A 20,229-nucleotide genomic window follows, 5' to 3' on the forward strand; every position below is an offset into this window, starting at 1 on the left:
ATCCCCCCTCCCTCCAACCACCTCCCCTCCGCCCTTGCCCTCCCCCCCCTCCGCTCCCCAACCCCCTTCGACCCCTCGACAACCCCTCCCCCCAGCCGTCGGTCCCTCCCCCCCTCCCTCGCCCCCCCCTATCCATCGGCACCCCCCCGCCCTCCCGGGTCCCCACGGGCAATACCCTCCCACGGCCCCTTCCTCCCCGGCCCTTATCCTCCACCCCCGCTCCCCCCACCGCCCCTCCGCCGCCTCCCACACTACACACAACACTACATACAACACTACATACAACACTACATACAACACTTCATACAACACTACACGCACACAAAACCCCAAAACTACATACCAACAGCTACCATACAACCCCTACATTACAGAAACACTACATACAACACTTCATACAACACTACATACACACCACTTCCTCCAGACACTCATACAACCTTCACTACCCCACCACATTCATACGCCTACAACCCCCACTACCTGTCCCACCACTCCATACAACACACCACACGCTCCCCAACCCCACCACTCCATAACACTTCCCTCGCCGGCCGCACCACTCCATTCCCACCACTTCACCCCTACGACCTCCCTCCGCCCTTCCGCAATCCCCAGCTGCCCGTACCCTCCCCCCAGACTACCGTCCCTGCATGTCTCCGGCTACCCCCGCGCGTCCTGCCCCATAACGCCCTCCCCCCCCCCCCTACCGCAGTCCCACGCTCCTCCCAATCCCTCCCCTACCCCCCAGCCTCCCCACTGCCCTACCACCCTAAACCACCCTCCCCCCCCTCCCTGCCCACCCTCCCGACCCACCCTCCACCTGACGCCCCTCCCTCCTCCGCCCCCCTCCCTACCCCCACCCCTGCCGCTGAGTAGTTCCTCCACCACGAACGCTCCCTCCCCCCCTCCCTCCCCCCAGTCCTCGCCTCCACGCCATCCATCCCCATACCACTCCCCTTGCCTCCCCCGCCTCCCTCGCCCCCCTTGCCCTCCGCCGCCATACCCGGTACCCCCCGTGCACATGAACAGGGAAAAACAGACATAAGAGCCAACAGCCTATAAACCCCTGTCCCGGGCGCTCTCACCGCCCTTCCCCCGCTACTCCCCTCCCCTCCGCACGCCTCCACCCAAACTCCCCGCCCTCCCTAATGCCCCCACCCCCCCGCTCTCCCCCGCCTCCCGTCCCCCCCCTAGCCCATGCCCCCGCCTTGCGTCTCCACCACAGCCCATGATTAGGACCTTCCTCCCCACCGGGAGCCTCAAACCCTCCCAGATCGCGTAAGGTGCGCCTCACTGGCCCGATCTCCCCCCCCTCACGTGACCTCACCCTCCCGAGCCTCCACCATCCCCACCCCCCCCTGACCTCCCCCCACTCCCTGCCCTCTCCCTCCCTTCCCCCCCTCTCTAAACTAATCAACGCCCGGCTCCCTCCCACCCCTCCCGCCCCCCCCTCCCCTCCCCCCCCGCCCCCTGTCGGCTCCCGCCGAGAAGGCCCCTCCCCCCCAACCACATCCCACCGCCTTTCCCTCCCCCCCGTACTCCCCCCCACCTTCGGTCATACCCCCCCCTTCCCACTCCCATCCGAGGATACACCGACGTCGCCAACCATCCCGACTCAAGCACCGCTCGCTCTTAGCCAATCGACCGGGCCCCTCGCCCTGCCCGCACACCCCCGCTGTTGCCCTTCGCCCGCGCCATACCACTATCCCCCCTTCCTCCGCCCTCCCTGCCCGCGCCCCCCCCCTCCCGGTCTCCGCACGGCTCACCATCCCCCCCTTCCATCACAGAGCCTTCCCCTCGCCTGTGCCCCCCCATTCCTCGACCCCCGCGTCCCCTCAGCCTCACCCCCGCCTTCCGGCTGACCTCCCCGCCCTGCGGCCTCGGCCGCCCAGGGCGTCCCTCCCCCACCCCTAGCCCCTGTCCCTCCTACCCCACTCCGCGCGACCCGATCCCAAGAGCCTCCTGCTACCTGCGCCCCCCCCACCTCCCTACCAACCCACACTTCCCCCCCCACCGCCCCTGGTCCCGCCCGCAGCTCCTCCGACCTACCGCCTCCCCCTCCCTCCCCCCCTTCCATCCCACCGGCTCCCTCAGCCCCCCTCCTTCGGTCCGCGCCCTCCATTCCTACACGCCCGCCCCTCCCTCAGCCGCTCGCGCCCTTGATCCTCACCCGCGGGTCCGCGTCCCCCGCCTCCAACAACCTGTCCCACCCCCCCCTAGACCCTCCTCGCGCTCCCATGTCCTCCCCCCGCTGCCCTCCTTCCACCACTTCCTCCAGACAACCCGCCCACATCCCCTCGCCCTCGGGGAACGCACAACCCCTCCACTCCCTCCGCGCCCCTCCCTCACCCACCGCACACCACTCGCGCGTCCCCCCCCCGGTCCCCTCCCCGCCCCGCTTCCCGCTACCCTCACACCCCAGCCTCTCACCTCCCACCCCTTGCCTCCCCCCCTCACCGCCCCCCCGTCTCCCTCTCCCGCAGCCCTACCCTTCCCTCCCCCCCCTCCCTCCCGCCACTCCCGTGAGCCAACCCCGTGCCTCCCCCCGGCCCGCTCCCTCCCCCCCTCGTACGTCACCCCCCCTCGCGCACCCCCCCCTGTCCTCCCCCGACTCCTGCGCACCCCCCAGCACTCCATACCACGGAAAGACGCCGGCGTCCCTCCCCTACCAATACGACAAAACTGCATCCCAACAAACACTACATACAACACTTCATACATCACTACATACAACACTACATACAACACACGACACTACATACAACACTACACACAACACTACATACAACACTACACACAACACTACATACAACACTACATACAACACTACATAAACCAAACCGACATAGAACACTCCTAAACCCCGCCCCGCACGACACTCCCTCGCCACACTACTACAAACCCTCCCCTGCCGCCAACCTCCCCTACCAACCCCTACCCCCACACTACATACCACCCTCCATACCCCACTCTCTCCCTACCCTCACCCCTCCCCCACTTCCCAGCCGCCCCCTACACCGCGCCCAGAATGACCCACCTCCTACATACATACCACACGCCATACTTCACTTCTACACTACCTCAACACTCCATACACTTCACTATCCACACTACTTCACTATAACCACATACCCCTCACTCAACGAACTTCATACCATATAACTCACACAACGACTACATACAACACTGCATACAACACTTGATACAACGTTACATACAAATTCCTTTTTGCTATTGTCAACCGTCATGTTTTAATCACCATTATCTTTAAATGCTGTCACGAATTGACTTGAGTTCAAGTAACGCATTATGATATGATGGTGTGACTTATCTGTCATGAGTAAAACTTTGGTTTGTCTTACCTAAGGCGTTTAGCCGAACGATTATGATATAATATACATTGTGTATCTTTTACTAATGAGTATGTTAGATACATTTGGTCCAGATCTGGAGATCCTGTCTCTTAGTTTTCAACTTATTTCAACTTGGGAGATAATATTTGTAATTATAATGCGGATAGCTATGTTTTCACAGAAGAGTTTTGTTTGTGAGTCAGGAAATGACGTAATGCTATCACACTCTGTCTGTCGTCACCAGATGACCAGCGTTCGTTATTCGCCGTGCATGCAGTCGGTTCATAACATATTTACATTTTCAATTTCTACACAAACATTCATGAACGAATTCTTATGAAACTTTACAGGAAATAACCAATCTATCTGAGGTGAGGAATCTTAATCACAAATAGTTATCGTTTAACCGTCAAGTCCAAACTTCCATATATGGTAAATGATAGTTCAGAAAAAACCCCAAACCCGAAACAAAAAACAAAAACAAAGGCATATATACATTCAATTCTTATTGACAAATATTTACATTTTATTGATTTGATTTAAACATATTATTATTATTGTTATAAATCAAAGGATAGGATTGATTTCAAGTTATAGCAACATTATTAAAGCCCTTTTCAAAATAACTCAACATTTGGCTAAAATGTGAAAAATTGGAGGTTATCAATTGAATATTTTTGTAACATTGTACAAACATGTAGTTGGCGGATATTTCAACTTGCATGCTTTTTACAAGTATGGTCCGCTTTCCTGTCCTGTATAATTGTGAAAATAAAGTGTCTGAAAAAAGGAACTTTTAGGCAACAAAAGCATATATATAATACACACGCCTGGTCTAAGGGCTTTTACATATTAGTCTTTAATTTTCTATTAAAGTGTCTGGTAACAATTGCTATGTATTGAACAATGCTGATGCTTGTGTTTACCAAGAGTGATCATCACTGTGATGTTCCCAGTTAATTGATATATTCTAAGGTGATTATATGATATAATGAAATGACCCAAAGTCTTTATCAAGTTCGACCCTACGCCCCTTATAAGTGTTCATGTATAAGCAAACTAAATCTACGTTGTATTGAATTGATTGTCATGTTTCTCAATCACAAAAGTACATAGTAAATATTAAGGTATGGAAAACAATAACAATACATCCCGGTGCGGCATTGACACCAAACATTAATCTATATTGGTTCTATATGACAATAATGTTCTCTCTCTTTCCTGTCCTTCCTGGATTTTATTGTAATCAAGAGGTTCATGGGCCTTAACTGTCACCTAAGATTTGAAACATTTTATTTACTCAAATTTGCCAATAGAAATCAAACAAATGATAGTCAAAAATGTGATTTCCCTATATAAACTATTGCAAAATTTACTCCCTCCACAGGGACAAATGTGTGACCTCAGGGTTATAAAATTCACGATTTTGGTAAAGCACCTTAAGACCCTTCCATCTATGAAGAGTGTTTGATTAAAGTTTTAGTCAATTTGACCATTTTTGGCTCCGCCCCTCAGGCCCCTAGGGATTGGGGACCATATTATTCACAATGTTTGTTGACCTCTAGCCATAGAAGCTCCCTGTCAAATGTCATTGAATTTGGTTCCGCGGTTTTGGAGAGGAAGTCAAAAATGTAAATTGTTTACGGACGGACGACGGACAAAAGGCGATTAGAATAGGTCACTTGAGACTTTGTCTCAGGTGACCTAAAACATATTGGTTAATGTAATACAAAACTCATTGGTAATATATTTATATTCATATTGCTTTAACAAGTTGATTAAACACATTATCTTGTGTTTGATAACTTATTCATTTGTATTTGATATAGACCTAAAAAAAGGTAACCTTCATTCAAATCTAAATGGAATGTGTAACACTCAATTGTGTAGTATTACACTACAGTACCTGAATGATTCAAGGGAGAATACTCCAGTATATTACATGACATAAGGTAGCAGTGTACAGTACCAGTAAAAATGCCCAATTCTAAGAAATGAGTCACACGTTTCAAATATGTAAACATAGCTGGTTTACCCTACTCGTTACCTTTACAAAAAATAAATGTATAAGTTAGCAACAATTGTAATACAGCAATGACAAATACATACACTCTTATTTTCACTTTATTTGTGTTTGGCCTGAAAGGTTTTCTGCTTTCTTTCCTCGACTGTTAGGTGCAATTTCTTTGCAAAAGTAAAGTGACATTTTCCTGGTGAACACATTTATGTATAATATTTTTTTGAAACCGGTATATACTACATACTGAATATTCAATACCAAATAGCGTGTACATTTTGATTTTTTTCTCTATTTTTTTTGCATATCATAATACAGGAGCTATCTGCTTAACAAAACTACCAGCGATGGCCAACCTATGCTACTGTGGTCTGCTACAATCAAGTGATCCAAGGGAGATAGCTTAAGTATCATTTTAGTTTTCAAGGGATATAAACAGATTATTACACATCATTGTATTGAAGCTTTTTAGTCTACAATATACTGATAGTTTTATAATTGACTAAAAGTTCTTTCCAACTTCAATTTTTTGTTGTAGAGTTTTCTGAATACACCATCTGAAGTCTACGAATCTGATGATTGCAGAAATTACTCTTTTCCTCAGCTGAAGATTTACAAGCAGTTTGTAACAGTCAGTGTCAATTTCTGATGCCTGCGTTGAAATGAAGTGATGTCATCAAATGATAAGTTGATATAGCAATGAATTGTGCTGAACATTTGTGGTTTCATTGGGAAACCATTAATGTCGAAACATCAGTATAAGTTAAGTGTCCCTTCAGGAATCGAACTGGTATTTACTCCATGATGATTGACCCATTGAATTTAGAATGCTCAAAATCAACATACATAGATACACCACAGCTTTCCTCTGTCAGACCTCTGTGAGACATACTTAGATAAACCACAGCTATCCTCTGTCAGACCTCTGTGAAACATACATAGATACACCACAGCTGTCCTCTGTCAGACCTCTGTCAGACATACATAGATACACCACAGCTATCCTCTGTCAGACCTCTGTGAGACATACAAAGATACACCACAGCTATCCTCTGTCAGACCTCTGTGAGACATACATAGATACACCACAGCTCTCCTCTTTCAGACCTTTGTGAGACATACATAAACACACCACAGCTATATACATACATATATACTTATTACATCCCCTTTTCACTAACTGTTAGTTCTTATTACCTCCCTTTGACCATAGCAAATTAATATATTCATAAAAGATATTTCATCACCATTGACTTAATTTATACACATATTTCTTATACTTCTTCACTATCAATTGTTTTAGTTTAATTCTACTATTGTTCTGTTTATATTGGGGAAGACTTATAAAGGCCTAGCCTGCTGTCTAACCCATTTGTATAAATGTAATACAATACAATATGTTGAAATGAAATGATGCATTCATTTTTTTACATAGAAAGACCAAAGCTATCCTTTGTCAGACCTCTGTGAGACACAGATATATACACCACAGCTATCCTCTGTCAGACCTCTGTGAGACACAGATAGATACACCACAGCTATCCTTGTCAGACCTCTGTCAGAACTCACATATAGACACACCACAGCTATCCTCTGTCAGACTTCTGTGAGACAAACATAGATACACCACAGCTATCCTCTGTCAGAAATCTGTGAGACATTTACACATTGATACACCACAGCTATCCTCTGTCAGACCTTTCGAGACGTACATACACAGATACACTATGACTATTCTTTCAATGGCAGGGTTCCTCACCTGACCTTTAACCTCTGACTGTGCTGACATCCAGTAAGCCCCGATGGCCGCCTCATAGTCATTGAGTGTTTGATAGCAGATCCCACAAAGCGTGTAAACTATCCAATTTCTGTCTCCTCCCTGTTCCTCATCATCCTGAATCTGTATGAGGTGATGTAATGCTTCATCACGCCCACTAGTGTCTCCAAGCTCATGGCAACACATGAAGTTCAGGAACAGGAGATATGGTAGAGGCGGGATATCCATGGAACTTGGACGTGTAACCCTGGACAACTCCAAACTGAGATGAGGAAGATGCATGTCACCAGGATGAAATATGGCATAGGTTGTGTACATTTTCTGGAGTCTCTCTAATGTACAGCCGTGAGATCGATAGTAGTGATGTTTGTACAATGTGCGTAGTTCAGAGTGAAGTTCATACTTATAATTGAAGTATGATGCCAATTTCAATATTCTTCTGCTCATCATTAGGCATCTATTAAAGTTTCCAGTCAGAAAATAAAAAGTTGCCAAATACAACATGTCTGTGCCCATTAAAGCCTTGGGGGTCATCCAGTACTTGCATTTCCTTAGGCTCTGGTACTTGGCTTTGTTACCTGCAGAAGCCCCGTTTTCACATAGTTCTTTGGAGAATATTTGTGATGCACGATATCTGAGGCTGTCCATAACACTGAAATATGTGTAAACTTGTTCAAAATCTGTCTTTGATGTAGATAATAAGTATAATGCCCTAGTGCTGGTGAATGTGGTACCTTTTGGTAATTGACTGAGCATCATTATATCTTCCTCCATAATATTTTCTTGTAAAGTCAATGGGCGTACAAGCTCAGCCTGTTTAGAGGTGTTAGAAAGATCCTCCCAAATTGAAGGTGTATAGAAGTTTCCTACTGAAAGACACATCCATTTCAATTGACAGCAGCTTGTCCAAAATGCCAAGCAGTATCTGTTGATGCTGACCATGAACTTTCCTCTGGAACATGTTGTTGGTTGGAAAGAAGTAATTTGGACAATATCCTGCTCTGACGCATGCAATCAAAATATTGAAGCAAAACCAAAAACAATAGAAAATGTTTTTGTCCTGCCAGAATATTTGACTGGAATTCTCTATTGCATGAAACATGATTGTTTTTAGAAAGTAAGAGCACAATATGTCGTCATCCTCAATTTTTTCTTTCAATGTCTTTTTTATTTGCCTTAAGAAATATTTCATCAGAGTGTATACTTTGACTTGGATGTGACTGAAGGAATGAACTAAAGATCTTTCTGCTACTGCAAATGAGATTCTCCATTGTAATGATGTATCTTCCGAACATTTATCTCCAACTGGGACAAGATGGAATCCACTCTTTACAATCTTGTCTATTAATGTTTGATGTGGCCATCCATACAGACGTATACGTGTGATCCATTCATTTGCTTCCTTTGGCCAACTGTTACAAGCAAAACAATGAACTGTATCAGTTTCACCTCTAATTGTAACACTTGGTCCATTAGATTCAGGTTTTTGACCAGTGATGGTAGCTAAGTAAGTGGAAAATTCCTCTCTGAAGATATCACTGGAAATAAAGAACGATTTTCCTATTTGAACTAAAGAATTGAATAGGGGTTTGTTTAATATCAATGGGCCTTTTATCGGACCTGACTCTAAGTGAACATAGCCGGGGCGGCAGTCTGCCGGTCGAATGTACAGAATGCATTTATGTGTCTCATGTTGAGGAACACACTGATCAGGATACAGTACTGCAACAGTCTTGTTTACAACCATTTGGTCTGAGTCTGATCCAAGTAGAGCGCATCCTTCGCCAAAACTGCCAGTAACAATCACATCATGATCATCAAAAATGGACAAATATTCTTCTAAGGCAATTGCCGTCTTCTTGATGTTAATTATCTCCTTTGTCCCAGTATAAACTCTCTCCAGGTATGTGGACAGGAGCAGTGACATTCGTTTACTCTCCGTGGAGTCCATCATAGTTGACTTCAGTTATCTGTTAAATTATATGAAAAAATAAATCTTTAACATAACGTTGTTACCACAACACCAGCTGAACACTGAACATACATATAGTTTACATTATATAACGCATTAAATTGACATGTAATTTGTTAAGGAATTTACATATTGTTATTAAAAGCCTTTAAAAGGACGAAAACAATCATCAAAACATGTTTATGTTGAAATCGGTGGCCGTGATATATTGTTCTACAAAGAAAACACATGTAAATGTATGTTTTACACCTGTTGGAATGCTTACCTGGATTCATTAATCTAGGTGTGCTGTTTAACTCTCCCAGACTGCATCATGTTAACTTGATCCACGGTTCAAGCCTTCAGTTTGTTCTTGACTGAGACAGCGTTTGGCAGTTTTGATACTTCGGGTGCCTTTGGGCTGATGCTTAATATATTCCATATAAATTTAGTGTACTCTTTAAGTGTATTTCTATAGATGAAAGTTTAAGTTTGCCTAGGGGACTTATATGGTATTACACCAGTCTCATCATGATATATGTAAAGTAGGCTGGTTATACTTTTGCTGCATCAACTTTATATGCATTGCCAACACCAGATAGCGGATTTCCTTGTTTATAGAGACAAGCTGAAGATAGTTTCCGTATCAGTTAAAGCACCAAAAACACTCTTGAACACAATCATGATAATACTTAAGTTATTGAAATTACATGGACTTGTACCAGTCAGTGTAATAACGTCCCTCATCACAGTGTTTCCATAAACATACTCTTATCATCCGGGAAACAGATACTAACGAGATAACTGGTGTCAAGCTGGCTCGCAATAACTCTAGTTCTTCCTTGATATGTGTAAACTTATTCGTACTTCCGGTTCTGTTATCGGATATACTTGTCTGGTGTAGCGTTAACTCGAAAACCAGCAAATGTTTGATACTGAAGGTAAACACAAATTTTAGATGGGATAGTAGTTATAATAAGGATGCGTTGAATGGGTAAAACAATAAGCGATATTATAACATTAGATAACTGCATCTGCATGACTAGCCAATGTATATTAGACATAGACTATAACAATGTAATATTTTATGCCAGTAGTAGTATTCTTGATGCTTTGTGGGGTTCTATTTATTTTTCAGGGTATTGTATACTACATCATATTTCAGCAGGTTGCATACGTGCAGTAACAAATGATACGATGGTACAGATTATAACCTATTGATGACTGCAACTTTCTTTATTATTATATATATCATTAGTCTTTATTGTCATATTTCAATGAAATTCTTTATAACTGATCTACTATTAATGAAACCAATTTATAACTGAATCATTCAGAAACTGTCATTATGTGGTGTGATATTGTGCATTATAATATTTGCCATAATAATTAGTACTTATGGATTAAGCAATTAATACTAAAGGAATATTTCTATGGTCTGTGATTTTTAAACAATCTATATATTACGTTGTCATGTTCAAAATTGATTTGTAACAAAAATCAATTTAAATACCTGGAATTAAGTAAATGTTGTATTTAATGCTTTATTTGAAGAGCAAACTGCGCATGACTACTGTAATATTTTGATAAACTGAAGATGACATGAAAGCAGTGCGACTAGCAGTGAATTACCATATCTACGTGAAGATTGTAGGGTGACTCTTGGACGTTTAGGGAACACATATGGTAATATTACTAATGTTTGGTGCAGTAATTAACAAGCATGCACATTATATATTAAAGTTTACATAGACTACACTTATGCAGTATACATATTGGGGATCAAAATAATTTGTTAAGTTTTTATTGTGTAATGTTAAGAGGGAAAATTACTTTTTTAGAAAGTATTTTACCTATGGAAACAGGAATGGATCTATATTGTATGTGGAAAATCCTTGTCGCCCTCAACATAATTGTATGGCAACACATAACAATGAAATCAATGCAATGCTCCAAGTTTGAATCCATTATAACAAAACCTTCTTTAGGATGATTTACTCTTTCTTGTCAAAACACATAGTCCCATTGATAAACAAAAATCATATTAACATATTAATGATCAACAAATCATGATCTTTCAATTTAAGACTGAAGATTCAAGACATGGAGATGGCATTCTGAGAAACAAGAAATTCTGCTTGATTTGAAGGCAACATCTTTGTTGGTAAGTATTTTTCTTGGAGCAGCCGCTTAATGGAGCACAGTTGTTTATTTAAATGTAGGCCTAGGCAATTCAAACTAGAATCCATATGGTATAGGGTGTCACAACTCCAAGTATAGGGGTCAGAGGTAGAACAGGTTTGCCTCAGGTCATATACTAGTGTATTTATCTTGGATATTTGTTTATGGCTCATAAAATTAAAACGGCTGAGTCGATGGAGCAAAGCTATATACCTAAATGTATCCAATCCATAGTAGTTGAGGACTTTGTTCAGCTACAGTCAGCAATGAAATGTTGACAGTTGAAGAAAAGTGGATTAAAGATAGACAGAATGTTCAAATTAGTTTTATAGCAATTTTTTCATTTCTCTGAGCCTGGCAAATATGGTGGTAGAGGCGTGTAATGTAAGTTTTGATTCTTTGCGATTGTTTTTGAAATCCAAATGTTAAACAGCACCCTCAGCGATATGGGCTTGATGATTTTAATATATTGCCACAGGAAGGGGTCCTTGCTGATCTGTTACTGTTTAGTTATCACTATTTCTTGTAAAGTGCAGAAAGAATTTTTCTCAAACTTCATATGTATGTTTCCATTAGCCAAATTGGTTTTGAGTCTAATCCTGAAAAGAAAATGGTCGACAGTCGAAGTTTTGTATTGCTATTTCTAATTCTCAGAATGTTCTTTTCAGATATCTCTTAAGATTTCATATGTTGGTTCTTATTGTTATCGAATCATTTACATTTACTGTGCCAGAGAGTTAAGAGCGTCCGTCTATAGTTTGAGGGTCCCAAGTTTGAATCCCAGTCAGGTTGTTTCATCTTTCCTCTCTTGTTATATTTGGCATCCAACTCTTTGTGAAATAATAAAACTGTTCAAAATTGCATCAATGACGTCTGATCTTGGTTTTATTTAAAAAGGATATATAGAGCTTTCACATTGTCGTTTAGTGTAAAGACATGGAAAGACACATTCTACAGACACTTTGTTTTTGCCCATATTAAAAAGTTTAAAATGTACTTGTTATTATGATTATTATGCAACAATGTTACAATTTTGGTTTTGAAAAGACTATGGCTGATAAAGGCCCTTGGCCCTAGTACTGAAGGCAATAACTACATAATACAAATGTCTGATTAGACAATATGAAGATCACCAGAGGAATATTTAGCTGAACCATATAGGAATAAAACATTTTCAAGGTCAAAGACATTTCAAAACATACCATTCCTGGCAGAAACCTGTGGACACGGTAGTTAGAATGAAAATGAGTATGAAACTTTATAACATAACTGCCTGATCGACATCAAAAGCAGTCCAAAGTACATGCTCAATTATTATAATGATTGTGTTCTTGTTATTTCTTATTCATATTCTGATTCAATATCATTTTAAACAAAGATGGAATGGAACACGAAATAAAAGAATATTACAATAAAGAAGTCAAGCTAAGACCGTAGAATCCAATTTCATATTAAATGGGGTACAGGTATTGTCACAGAAGAGAGTACAAGGTAACCTCACTAACCCAGATCAGCAAGAACTATATTACACCTATATATATATATGTATTACCTTGTGTAGCGCCATAGCTATTTTAACCGTTCAAGAAAGTTTCCCCTTTGCTCTGACCACTTCTCTTAGTTATTTCTCACCACGCTTTTTCGTTATCATTTACAGTAGATTCTCTCTTTTTTTCTGCGTGTTTTTCACTCTATGTTTATATAAGTTCAAATTTAATTAAAATTGGATGTTCATTATCCACTCAGTAAACTACGTATGGACATGTTCATACGGAGTTTACGAAGTGGATAATGAACAACTAATTTTGATTAGATTGTATAAGTTCGTGCGTGAGTGCAATGCTAGAGTACGAATGTTAAGGAAAATCTGATATAACATGTTTGTTTCCGTATTTTTTTACTGTCATGTAGTATTTTTAAGGTTCATATCAATAGCAAATTAAGTGATATTTTACAAGCATATAAATCACTATTTTGGTTCAATGGAATAGATATTTACTTGACCATTATTTTTTTCATATGCATTAGGTATTTTGACATTAAATTCATTAAGATACCTGTTAATTTAGGTAAAACATGCGTAAAATTCAAGTTTCAGGAGAACACAGAATCAGACATATTCCCAAAACAACCATGTCGTTAATCTCACTAGCATCTATTGCAGGTAGTGCGAGCGTTTGCTTGACCAGATTTTACTTTAATGGCGGCTGTGAATCATATGGCATTATTATGGCATATAGGGGCTTAGGGTAAGAATTATATATTGCATATGTGTACTAGACACCATATAGTCTCGTGATCCTATTTAAAATAGAGAGGTGCTTAGCTTCTAGATATGGTCACCGGTACAGCCTGATAATATCGCGATGTTTTAAACACAAGGAACACTCGCCATCAAAACGACCCATATGTCCCAACTTCCGGATAGCTTTCCTAATTGTATAACAATATTTTGACTTATCATTCTATCTAATTACCGGTTACGCGGTAAATTCGTTTTTCCTTCCAATTTGTAAAGTTGAACAAACATGTCCTATTGAAACGCCTAGGGCGATAACTCCAGCGAGGTCTTCCGAGTGACAACAAAGTAAACGAAAAGGTAAGAGAAGCTCAAATACGCAATATATAATTTGTAACTCCAAGCATATGTGATACGTCCCTGATTAAATCTAGAAGCATTTGACGCGTCATTAATATCTATGTCCCTGAATACATATATAATGTAGATAATAAGACACTATAATTTGAAATACACAGATATATCATAGAATGTTATACATTTAATGTGTTTTACCCTTTGTAGTCGTATTATAAACATAAAAAAATAGGCATATTTGCTGATGTTCAGGCGTAGCTACTATCTTGAATCAAAACTACGCGGTGACAGTAACTTCCGGTGAAATTATAAAAGACTAAACTATTCGATAACCTTATTACGGGGTTCTATCGAGGGCCAGCTTGACGTTAGCAACGAGATATGATATAACGACTGTCTGATTGGTTAATTGTTTAACTTCCTGGCTTGTAAACCTGCGCTCTTGGATATAAACAAGCGTGGTTAGATACTCGCATGGGCGCGTTTCTTCGCCTGTAGACATTCCTGTCTATACCGGAAGAACCCATCTGTACAGTAGTGCGTTCAATACCGCATATAATGGTCGATGACGGCCTGACAAACCAGGGGCGGATCAAGGATTCTATGTTAGGGGGCGTTAGACAAATCATTCAGGCTAGGGGTCTGGAGCCAACCCAGGCCCCCAGAACCATTCAAGAAATCCGATTCCCCCCCATGATAAACTGTTTAGGATGTACTTAACAAGTGAAAAAGGGCGTGGGTATCGACAAAGTGTATTATCATAAAATTCTGGGAGTTTCTGGACCATATATTTCAGGTGTTTGTTTTCAGTTTTTTTTTGTTTTATCTTCAGGATATTATTTTCCATGATTAACTGTTCTAAGGTCAATAAATTAAGGAGGGGGTCTGGGGGCCATGCTTGATTTTTTTCTGATTGATGTTTTTTTTCGGATTTACTATTGAATATGGATCCGCCTATGCAAACCAAACATCAAACATGCACGTGACTTGTACATTTACACACATTTTTGTTACGATATCTGTATGTCAAGTACAGGTGTAATGTAGCTGTGTGATTTGTTTACGTATTTGTCCAGTGCATGTTTCCTATAGAATGTCGACAACCCTGTCCCACGTAACATTTACATGAACTTAGCACTTGGTCAACGCACCTGCATCGCTTGCTTCTCAAGTTCTCGCACCAATCTTCGCCACTTCCTTAGCTTTCCTCTTATCCTCTCCAAACTTAATCCTCATTCTGTTTCAGGACATACGTGTGAGCGGTCCAACAACATTATCATAGCTCTGGTTGACCTGTCGCGTTCGGTGAGTTCCTGTTTTGTTGTATGAATGTTTGTCTTGTCTATTGTAGGTTTTCCTCCCATGTAATAAACTATCAACATCGAACTACGGAAGCCAACTTCATATGTGCCTGTTATGAACGGACCTGTGTGTGTGTGTGTGTGTGTGTGTGTGTGTGGTGTGTGTGTATGTAGTAGCCTTACGTAGGGCCTACATGGCTTACTGTGAGGACTCTGCTGCATTTGGTGGGAGCTCCCTGATGTAAATGTTTGGATTGACTAGGACGAGAAGAGGAACTCTTATGGCGAACCTTTGACTGCTTTTGTGTTTATCATCTATTATAGTATTTGTTTCTTATTTGTTATGAGTGGTGCGTAAGTAGTGTAAAAGTTATCCATGTAAGAGAGTTGTCAGCTTGCTAGGCGTCTTAAATTGATCAGATTAGATAGTGAGATAGCTTCATCATCATACCGATAACTACTCCTGTAATTACTATATTTCACTGCTTACGCTTAATTTGCTTTCTGCAATCTTTTATTCACAAATTAACTGACTTGATGAAGACTGTTGAACATGTTTATCGTCTTTATGTGACTGCCATATGTGTCCTATGTGTATAAGATTGAGCTTACTGTGTAGTTATAATTAGCATATTTTACAGTTACACAACAATACTTTTTAAAGTACGGCGTCGTTGGTCTCGGTCTATGGTGCTGTTGTAATAGAGAGGGTCAGCCCGAATACAGCGTTCCGAGACACCATCGGCGAGACAAAACCCAGTGATCGTAAAGCATTTTAGGTATTTTATTCCACTGGCCAGTGGACATTCCCAGCAAACACTCACTGCTGTTACAGTCAGCTGCAATCCAAACCCAAGTTCGTCGGATGTGGAGGAGTTAACAAGTCACAAACCAATCAACACTAAACTTAAAGTTAACTCAGGTTTATTAAAGTAAACAGATGAAATGGTATAAACACAGTATACGCATATTTGAAGTGGATAGAGTGTTATTTGTACCAAAGCCTTAAGATATTCGACGGTAAATACTACCCCCCCCCCCCCCCCCCTCCCCATACACGCATGTTTCATGGTTACTAATTGAGCCTATAGAGAACAGTTATTAACCTCTGGCCAACACCTCATACAGCAGAGCAGATCCCTAGCCCTCCCACTATCCAAGCCAACTTTAACCTCAAGTAACGTGCCCTACACCCCAATGTACACGAATTTGGTGTGCCACTGTCAGAACATGTATAGTACTGATGGTGAGCCTGGTTGGTGGGGAGGACATTCCCTCTGTGGTGTTGGCCGGTTATCCGGCCATGCACGTCTCCGAGTATAACTGTGTAGCCACTTTTATATCCCAGCTCCCTGGTCCTACATGCAACCAGCATCTCTACATCACATACTCATTTTGATTGGCCAAATCTACGGCATATGCGTAGTGAGGTCAGAACGTCTTCCGGCAATTCAACAAGATCCGGTCGCCTCAAAAGTAAACATCCCTGTAAATCTAGACAGCACCGGTGATAGCGGCTAATACACAACCGGAAGTATACGCGGAATGTGTAACCCCATCGAACTATTTTGTTGCAATAAAAGTATAGTACTATTAAAGGGACACACAGTAATAACGGTATATCTACTAATACTGATAAACTATAGTTAGGCTAATGACCTGTTTTCCCACACTTTGTTCCGTCGTCTTTGGTTTAGTTTAAGTTTCAATTTTAATTGTTGATTTGTTTTGCAAATTTGGCTAATATTCCAAACTGCAGTACCCTGGATGTTTGCTGTAAGTTAATTTTCAGACTTGCGATACAAGACTGCATGAATGCTGTTTATCATTCCCAATAAAATATAGGCCTAAGTCATTGGGGTTATTTATCAGTAAATAAATACTACCCATAGACACAACACAGCTATCCTCTGTCAGACCTCTGTGGGACATTCATACATAGATACACCACAGATATCCTCTGTCAGACCTCTGTGAAACATTCATACAAAGATACACCATAGCTATCCTCTGTCAGACCTCTGCGAGACATTCATTCATAGACACAACCCAACTATCCTCTGTCAGACCTCTGTGTAACATTCATATATAGATACAACACGGCTATCCTCTGTCTGACATGTGTGAGACAAACATAGACATACCTAGGCTATCCTCTGTAATACCTCCGTGAGACATACATAAAGATAAACTACAACCATCCTCTGCCACATCTCTTTAAGACATTCACACATAGATAACCACAGCTTTCCTCTGACAGACCTCTGTAAGACATATATACCTCGATACACAACAGCTGTCCTGTCAGACCTGTGTGAGACGTACACAGTCACACCACAGCTATCCTTTGTCAGACCTTTGTGAGACGTACATAGTCACACCACAGCTTTTCTCAGTCAGATAACTGTGAGACATTCACACATATATACACCACAGCTATCCTCTGTCAGACCTCTGTGAGACGTACATAGTCACACCACAGCTATCCTTTGCCAGACCTTTGTGAGACGTATATACACAGATAAACTATGGCTATTCTTTCAATGGCAGGGTTCCTCATCTGACATTCAGCCTCTGACTGTGCTGACTTCCAGTAAGCCATGATGGCCGACTGATAGTCATTGAGGGTTTGGTAGCAGATCCCACAAAGCGTGTAAACTATCCAATTTCTGTCTCCTCCCTGTTCCTCATCATACTGGATCTGTATGAGTTGATGTAATGCTTCATTACGCCCACTAGTGTCTCCAAGCTCATGGCAACACATGAAGTTTAGGAACAGGAGATATGGTAGAGGCGGGATATCCAAGGAACATAAAATTGTAGCCTTGGACAGCTCCAAACAGAGATGAGGAAGATGCATGTCACCTGGATGAAATATGATAGGGAATGAGTACATTTTCTGGAGTCTCTCTAGTGTACAGCTTTGAGATAGATGATACTGGTGTTTGATGTACAAACAGCGTAGTTCTGAATGAGATAAATATCCGCAGTATGATGCTAGTTTCGATATTTGTCTGGTCATCAGTAGGCATCTATTAAAGTTTCCAGTCAGAAAATAAAAAGTTGCAAAATACAACCCGTCTGTGCCAATTAAAGCCCTGGGGGTCATCCAGTACTTACACTTCCTCAGGCTCCGGTACTTGGTCTTGTTACCTAGAACAGCCCCATTTTCACACAGTTCTCTGGAGATCATTTCTGATGCTCGATGTCTGAGGCTGCCTGTAGAACTGAAATATGTGAACACTTGTTCAAAATCTGTCTTTGATGTAGATAATAAGTATAATGCCCTACTGCTGAGGTGAGTGGAACCTCTTGGTAACTGAGAAAGAATAGTTAAGTCTCTTTCCATAATATTTTCTTGTAAAGTCAAGGGGCGTACAAGGTCAGTCTGTGCGGTGGTGTTACATAGAACCTCCCAAATCGAAGGTTTATGGAAGTTTCCTACTGAGAGGCACATCCATTTCAATTGACAGCAGTTGTCCAAAATGTCCAGCAGTATTTTTTGATGCTGACCATGTACTTTCCTCAGGAACATGTTGTTCGTTGGGATGAAGTAATTGGGACAGAATCCTGCCCTTACCCATGCAATCAAAATATTGAAGCAAAACCAAAAACAGTAAAACAGGTTTTTGTTCTGCCAGAATATTTGGCCGTAACTCTCTATTGCATTAAACATGATTGTCTTTAGGAAGTAAGAACACAATATGTCGTCATCCCCAATTGTTTTTTTCAATGTCTCTTTTATTTGTTTTAAGAAATATTTAAGAAGTGTGTATACTTTGACTTGGATATGACTGAAGGAATGAACTAAAGATCTTTCTGCTACTGCAAATGAGATTCTCCATTGTAAAAATGTATTTTCCGAACATTTATCTCCTACTGGGACAAGATGGAATCCACTCTTTACAATCTTGGCTATTAATGTTTGATGTGGCCATCCATACAGACGTATACGTGTGATCCATTCGTTTGCTTCCTTTGGCCAACTGTTACAAGCAAAACAATGAACTGTATCAGTTTCCCTTACTCTATTCGTAACACTGGGTCCATTGGATTCAAGTTTTCGACCTGTGGTGGTAGTTTCGTAAGTGAGAAGTTCCTCTCTGAAGATATCACTGGAAATAAAGATTGAATTTCCTACTCTAACTGAAGAATTGTAAAGGAGTAAGTCTGATTTCTGTCGGCCTTTTAGCACACCTTTCTCTAAGTGAACATAGCCAGGGCGACAGTCTGCTGGTCGAATGTACAGAATGGATTTATGTGTCTCGTGTTGAGGAATACGCTGATCAGGGTACATTACTGCAACAGTCTTGTTTACAACCATTTGGTCAATGTCTGATCCAGCTAAAGCGCATCCTTCTCCATAACTTCCAGTAGAAACTACATCAATATCATCAGACATGTTCAAATATTCCCCCAAGACAGTTGCCCTCTTCTTGATATTAATTATGTCCTCTGTTCCAGTATAAACTCTCTCCAGGTATGTAGACAGGAGCAGTGACATTCGTTCACTCTCCGTGGAGTCCATCATAGTTGACTTCAGTTATCTGTTAAATTATATGAAAATTAAAACTTGAACATAACGTTGTTGCCACAACTATTTCACCAGCTGAACACCTAAAATTACATATACATGTAGTATACATTACATAAGTCATTATATTAACATACAAGACGTTTAAAAGGAGGAAAACATTATCTAAAATATGTTATAAATAAAATACCTAAAAGTGTATGTTTAACATCTAATGGAATGCTTACCTGGGCCCAGTTGATCAAAAGGTGATTAGCTTAATCACTTGATTAGTGAAAATTTCATGTCTCATTTGTTGCAAAACCAGTGAGTATATCATCTTTAAACTATGCCAGTTGAAAGAGAATTAAGAATTACAGAATTTCATTAAGTTTTGTCAAGCTAGTTCGACCAGAAATTATTTTATCAGGATTTGAAAAATGTTGTTAAAATGTGATTAGCCTAATCACCTTTTGAACAACTGGGTCCTGGATGCATTGATCTAGGTGTGATGCTAAAATCTCCCATACTACATCA

At 41.4% G+C, this 20,229-nt stretch overlaps 2 protein-coding genes across 2 annotated transcripts; both read right to left on the reverse strand.

The window, feature by feature from the left end:
* Positions 1–6,382: 6,382 nt before the first annotated feature.
* Positions 6,383–9,912, reverse strand: LOC117335384. Its single transcript, XM_033895344.1, has 2 exons — positions 9,388–9,912; positions 6,383–9,120 (listed from the first exon to the last, which is right to left on the reverse strand). Exon 2 carries the CDS (start codon positions 8,090–8,092, stop codon positions 7,016–7,018), a length of 1,077 nt encoding a protein of 358 aa, XP_033751235.1. The 5' UTR covers positions 8,093–9,120; positions 9,388–9,912; the 3' UTR covers positions 6,383–7,015.
* Positions 9,913–16,086: 6,174 nt separating this feature from the next.
* On the reverse strand, positions 16,087–19,715 carry LOC117336776. The gene has a single exon (XM_033897414.1). The coding sequence runs from the start codon at positions 19,708–19,710 to the stop codon at positions 17,662–17,664; it is 2,049 nt and encodes a 682-aa protein (XP_033753305.1). The 5' UTR covers positions 19,711–19,715; the 3' UTR covers positions 16,087–17,661.
* Between the last annotated feature and the right edge of the window lie 514 nt (positions 19,716–20,229).

This window comes from Pecten maximus, chromosome 10 (genome assembly GCF_902652985.1).
Source record: "Pecten maximus chromosome 10, xPecMax1.1, whole genome shotgun sequence".
NCBI lineage: Eukaryota > Metazoa > Mollusca > Bivalvia > Pectinida > Pectinidae > Pecten > Pecten maximus.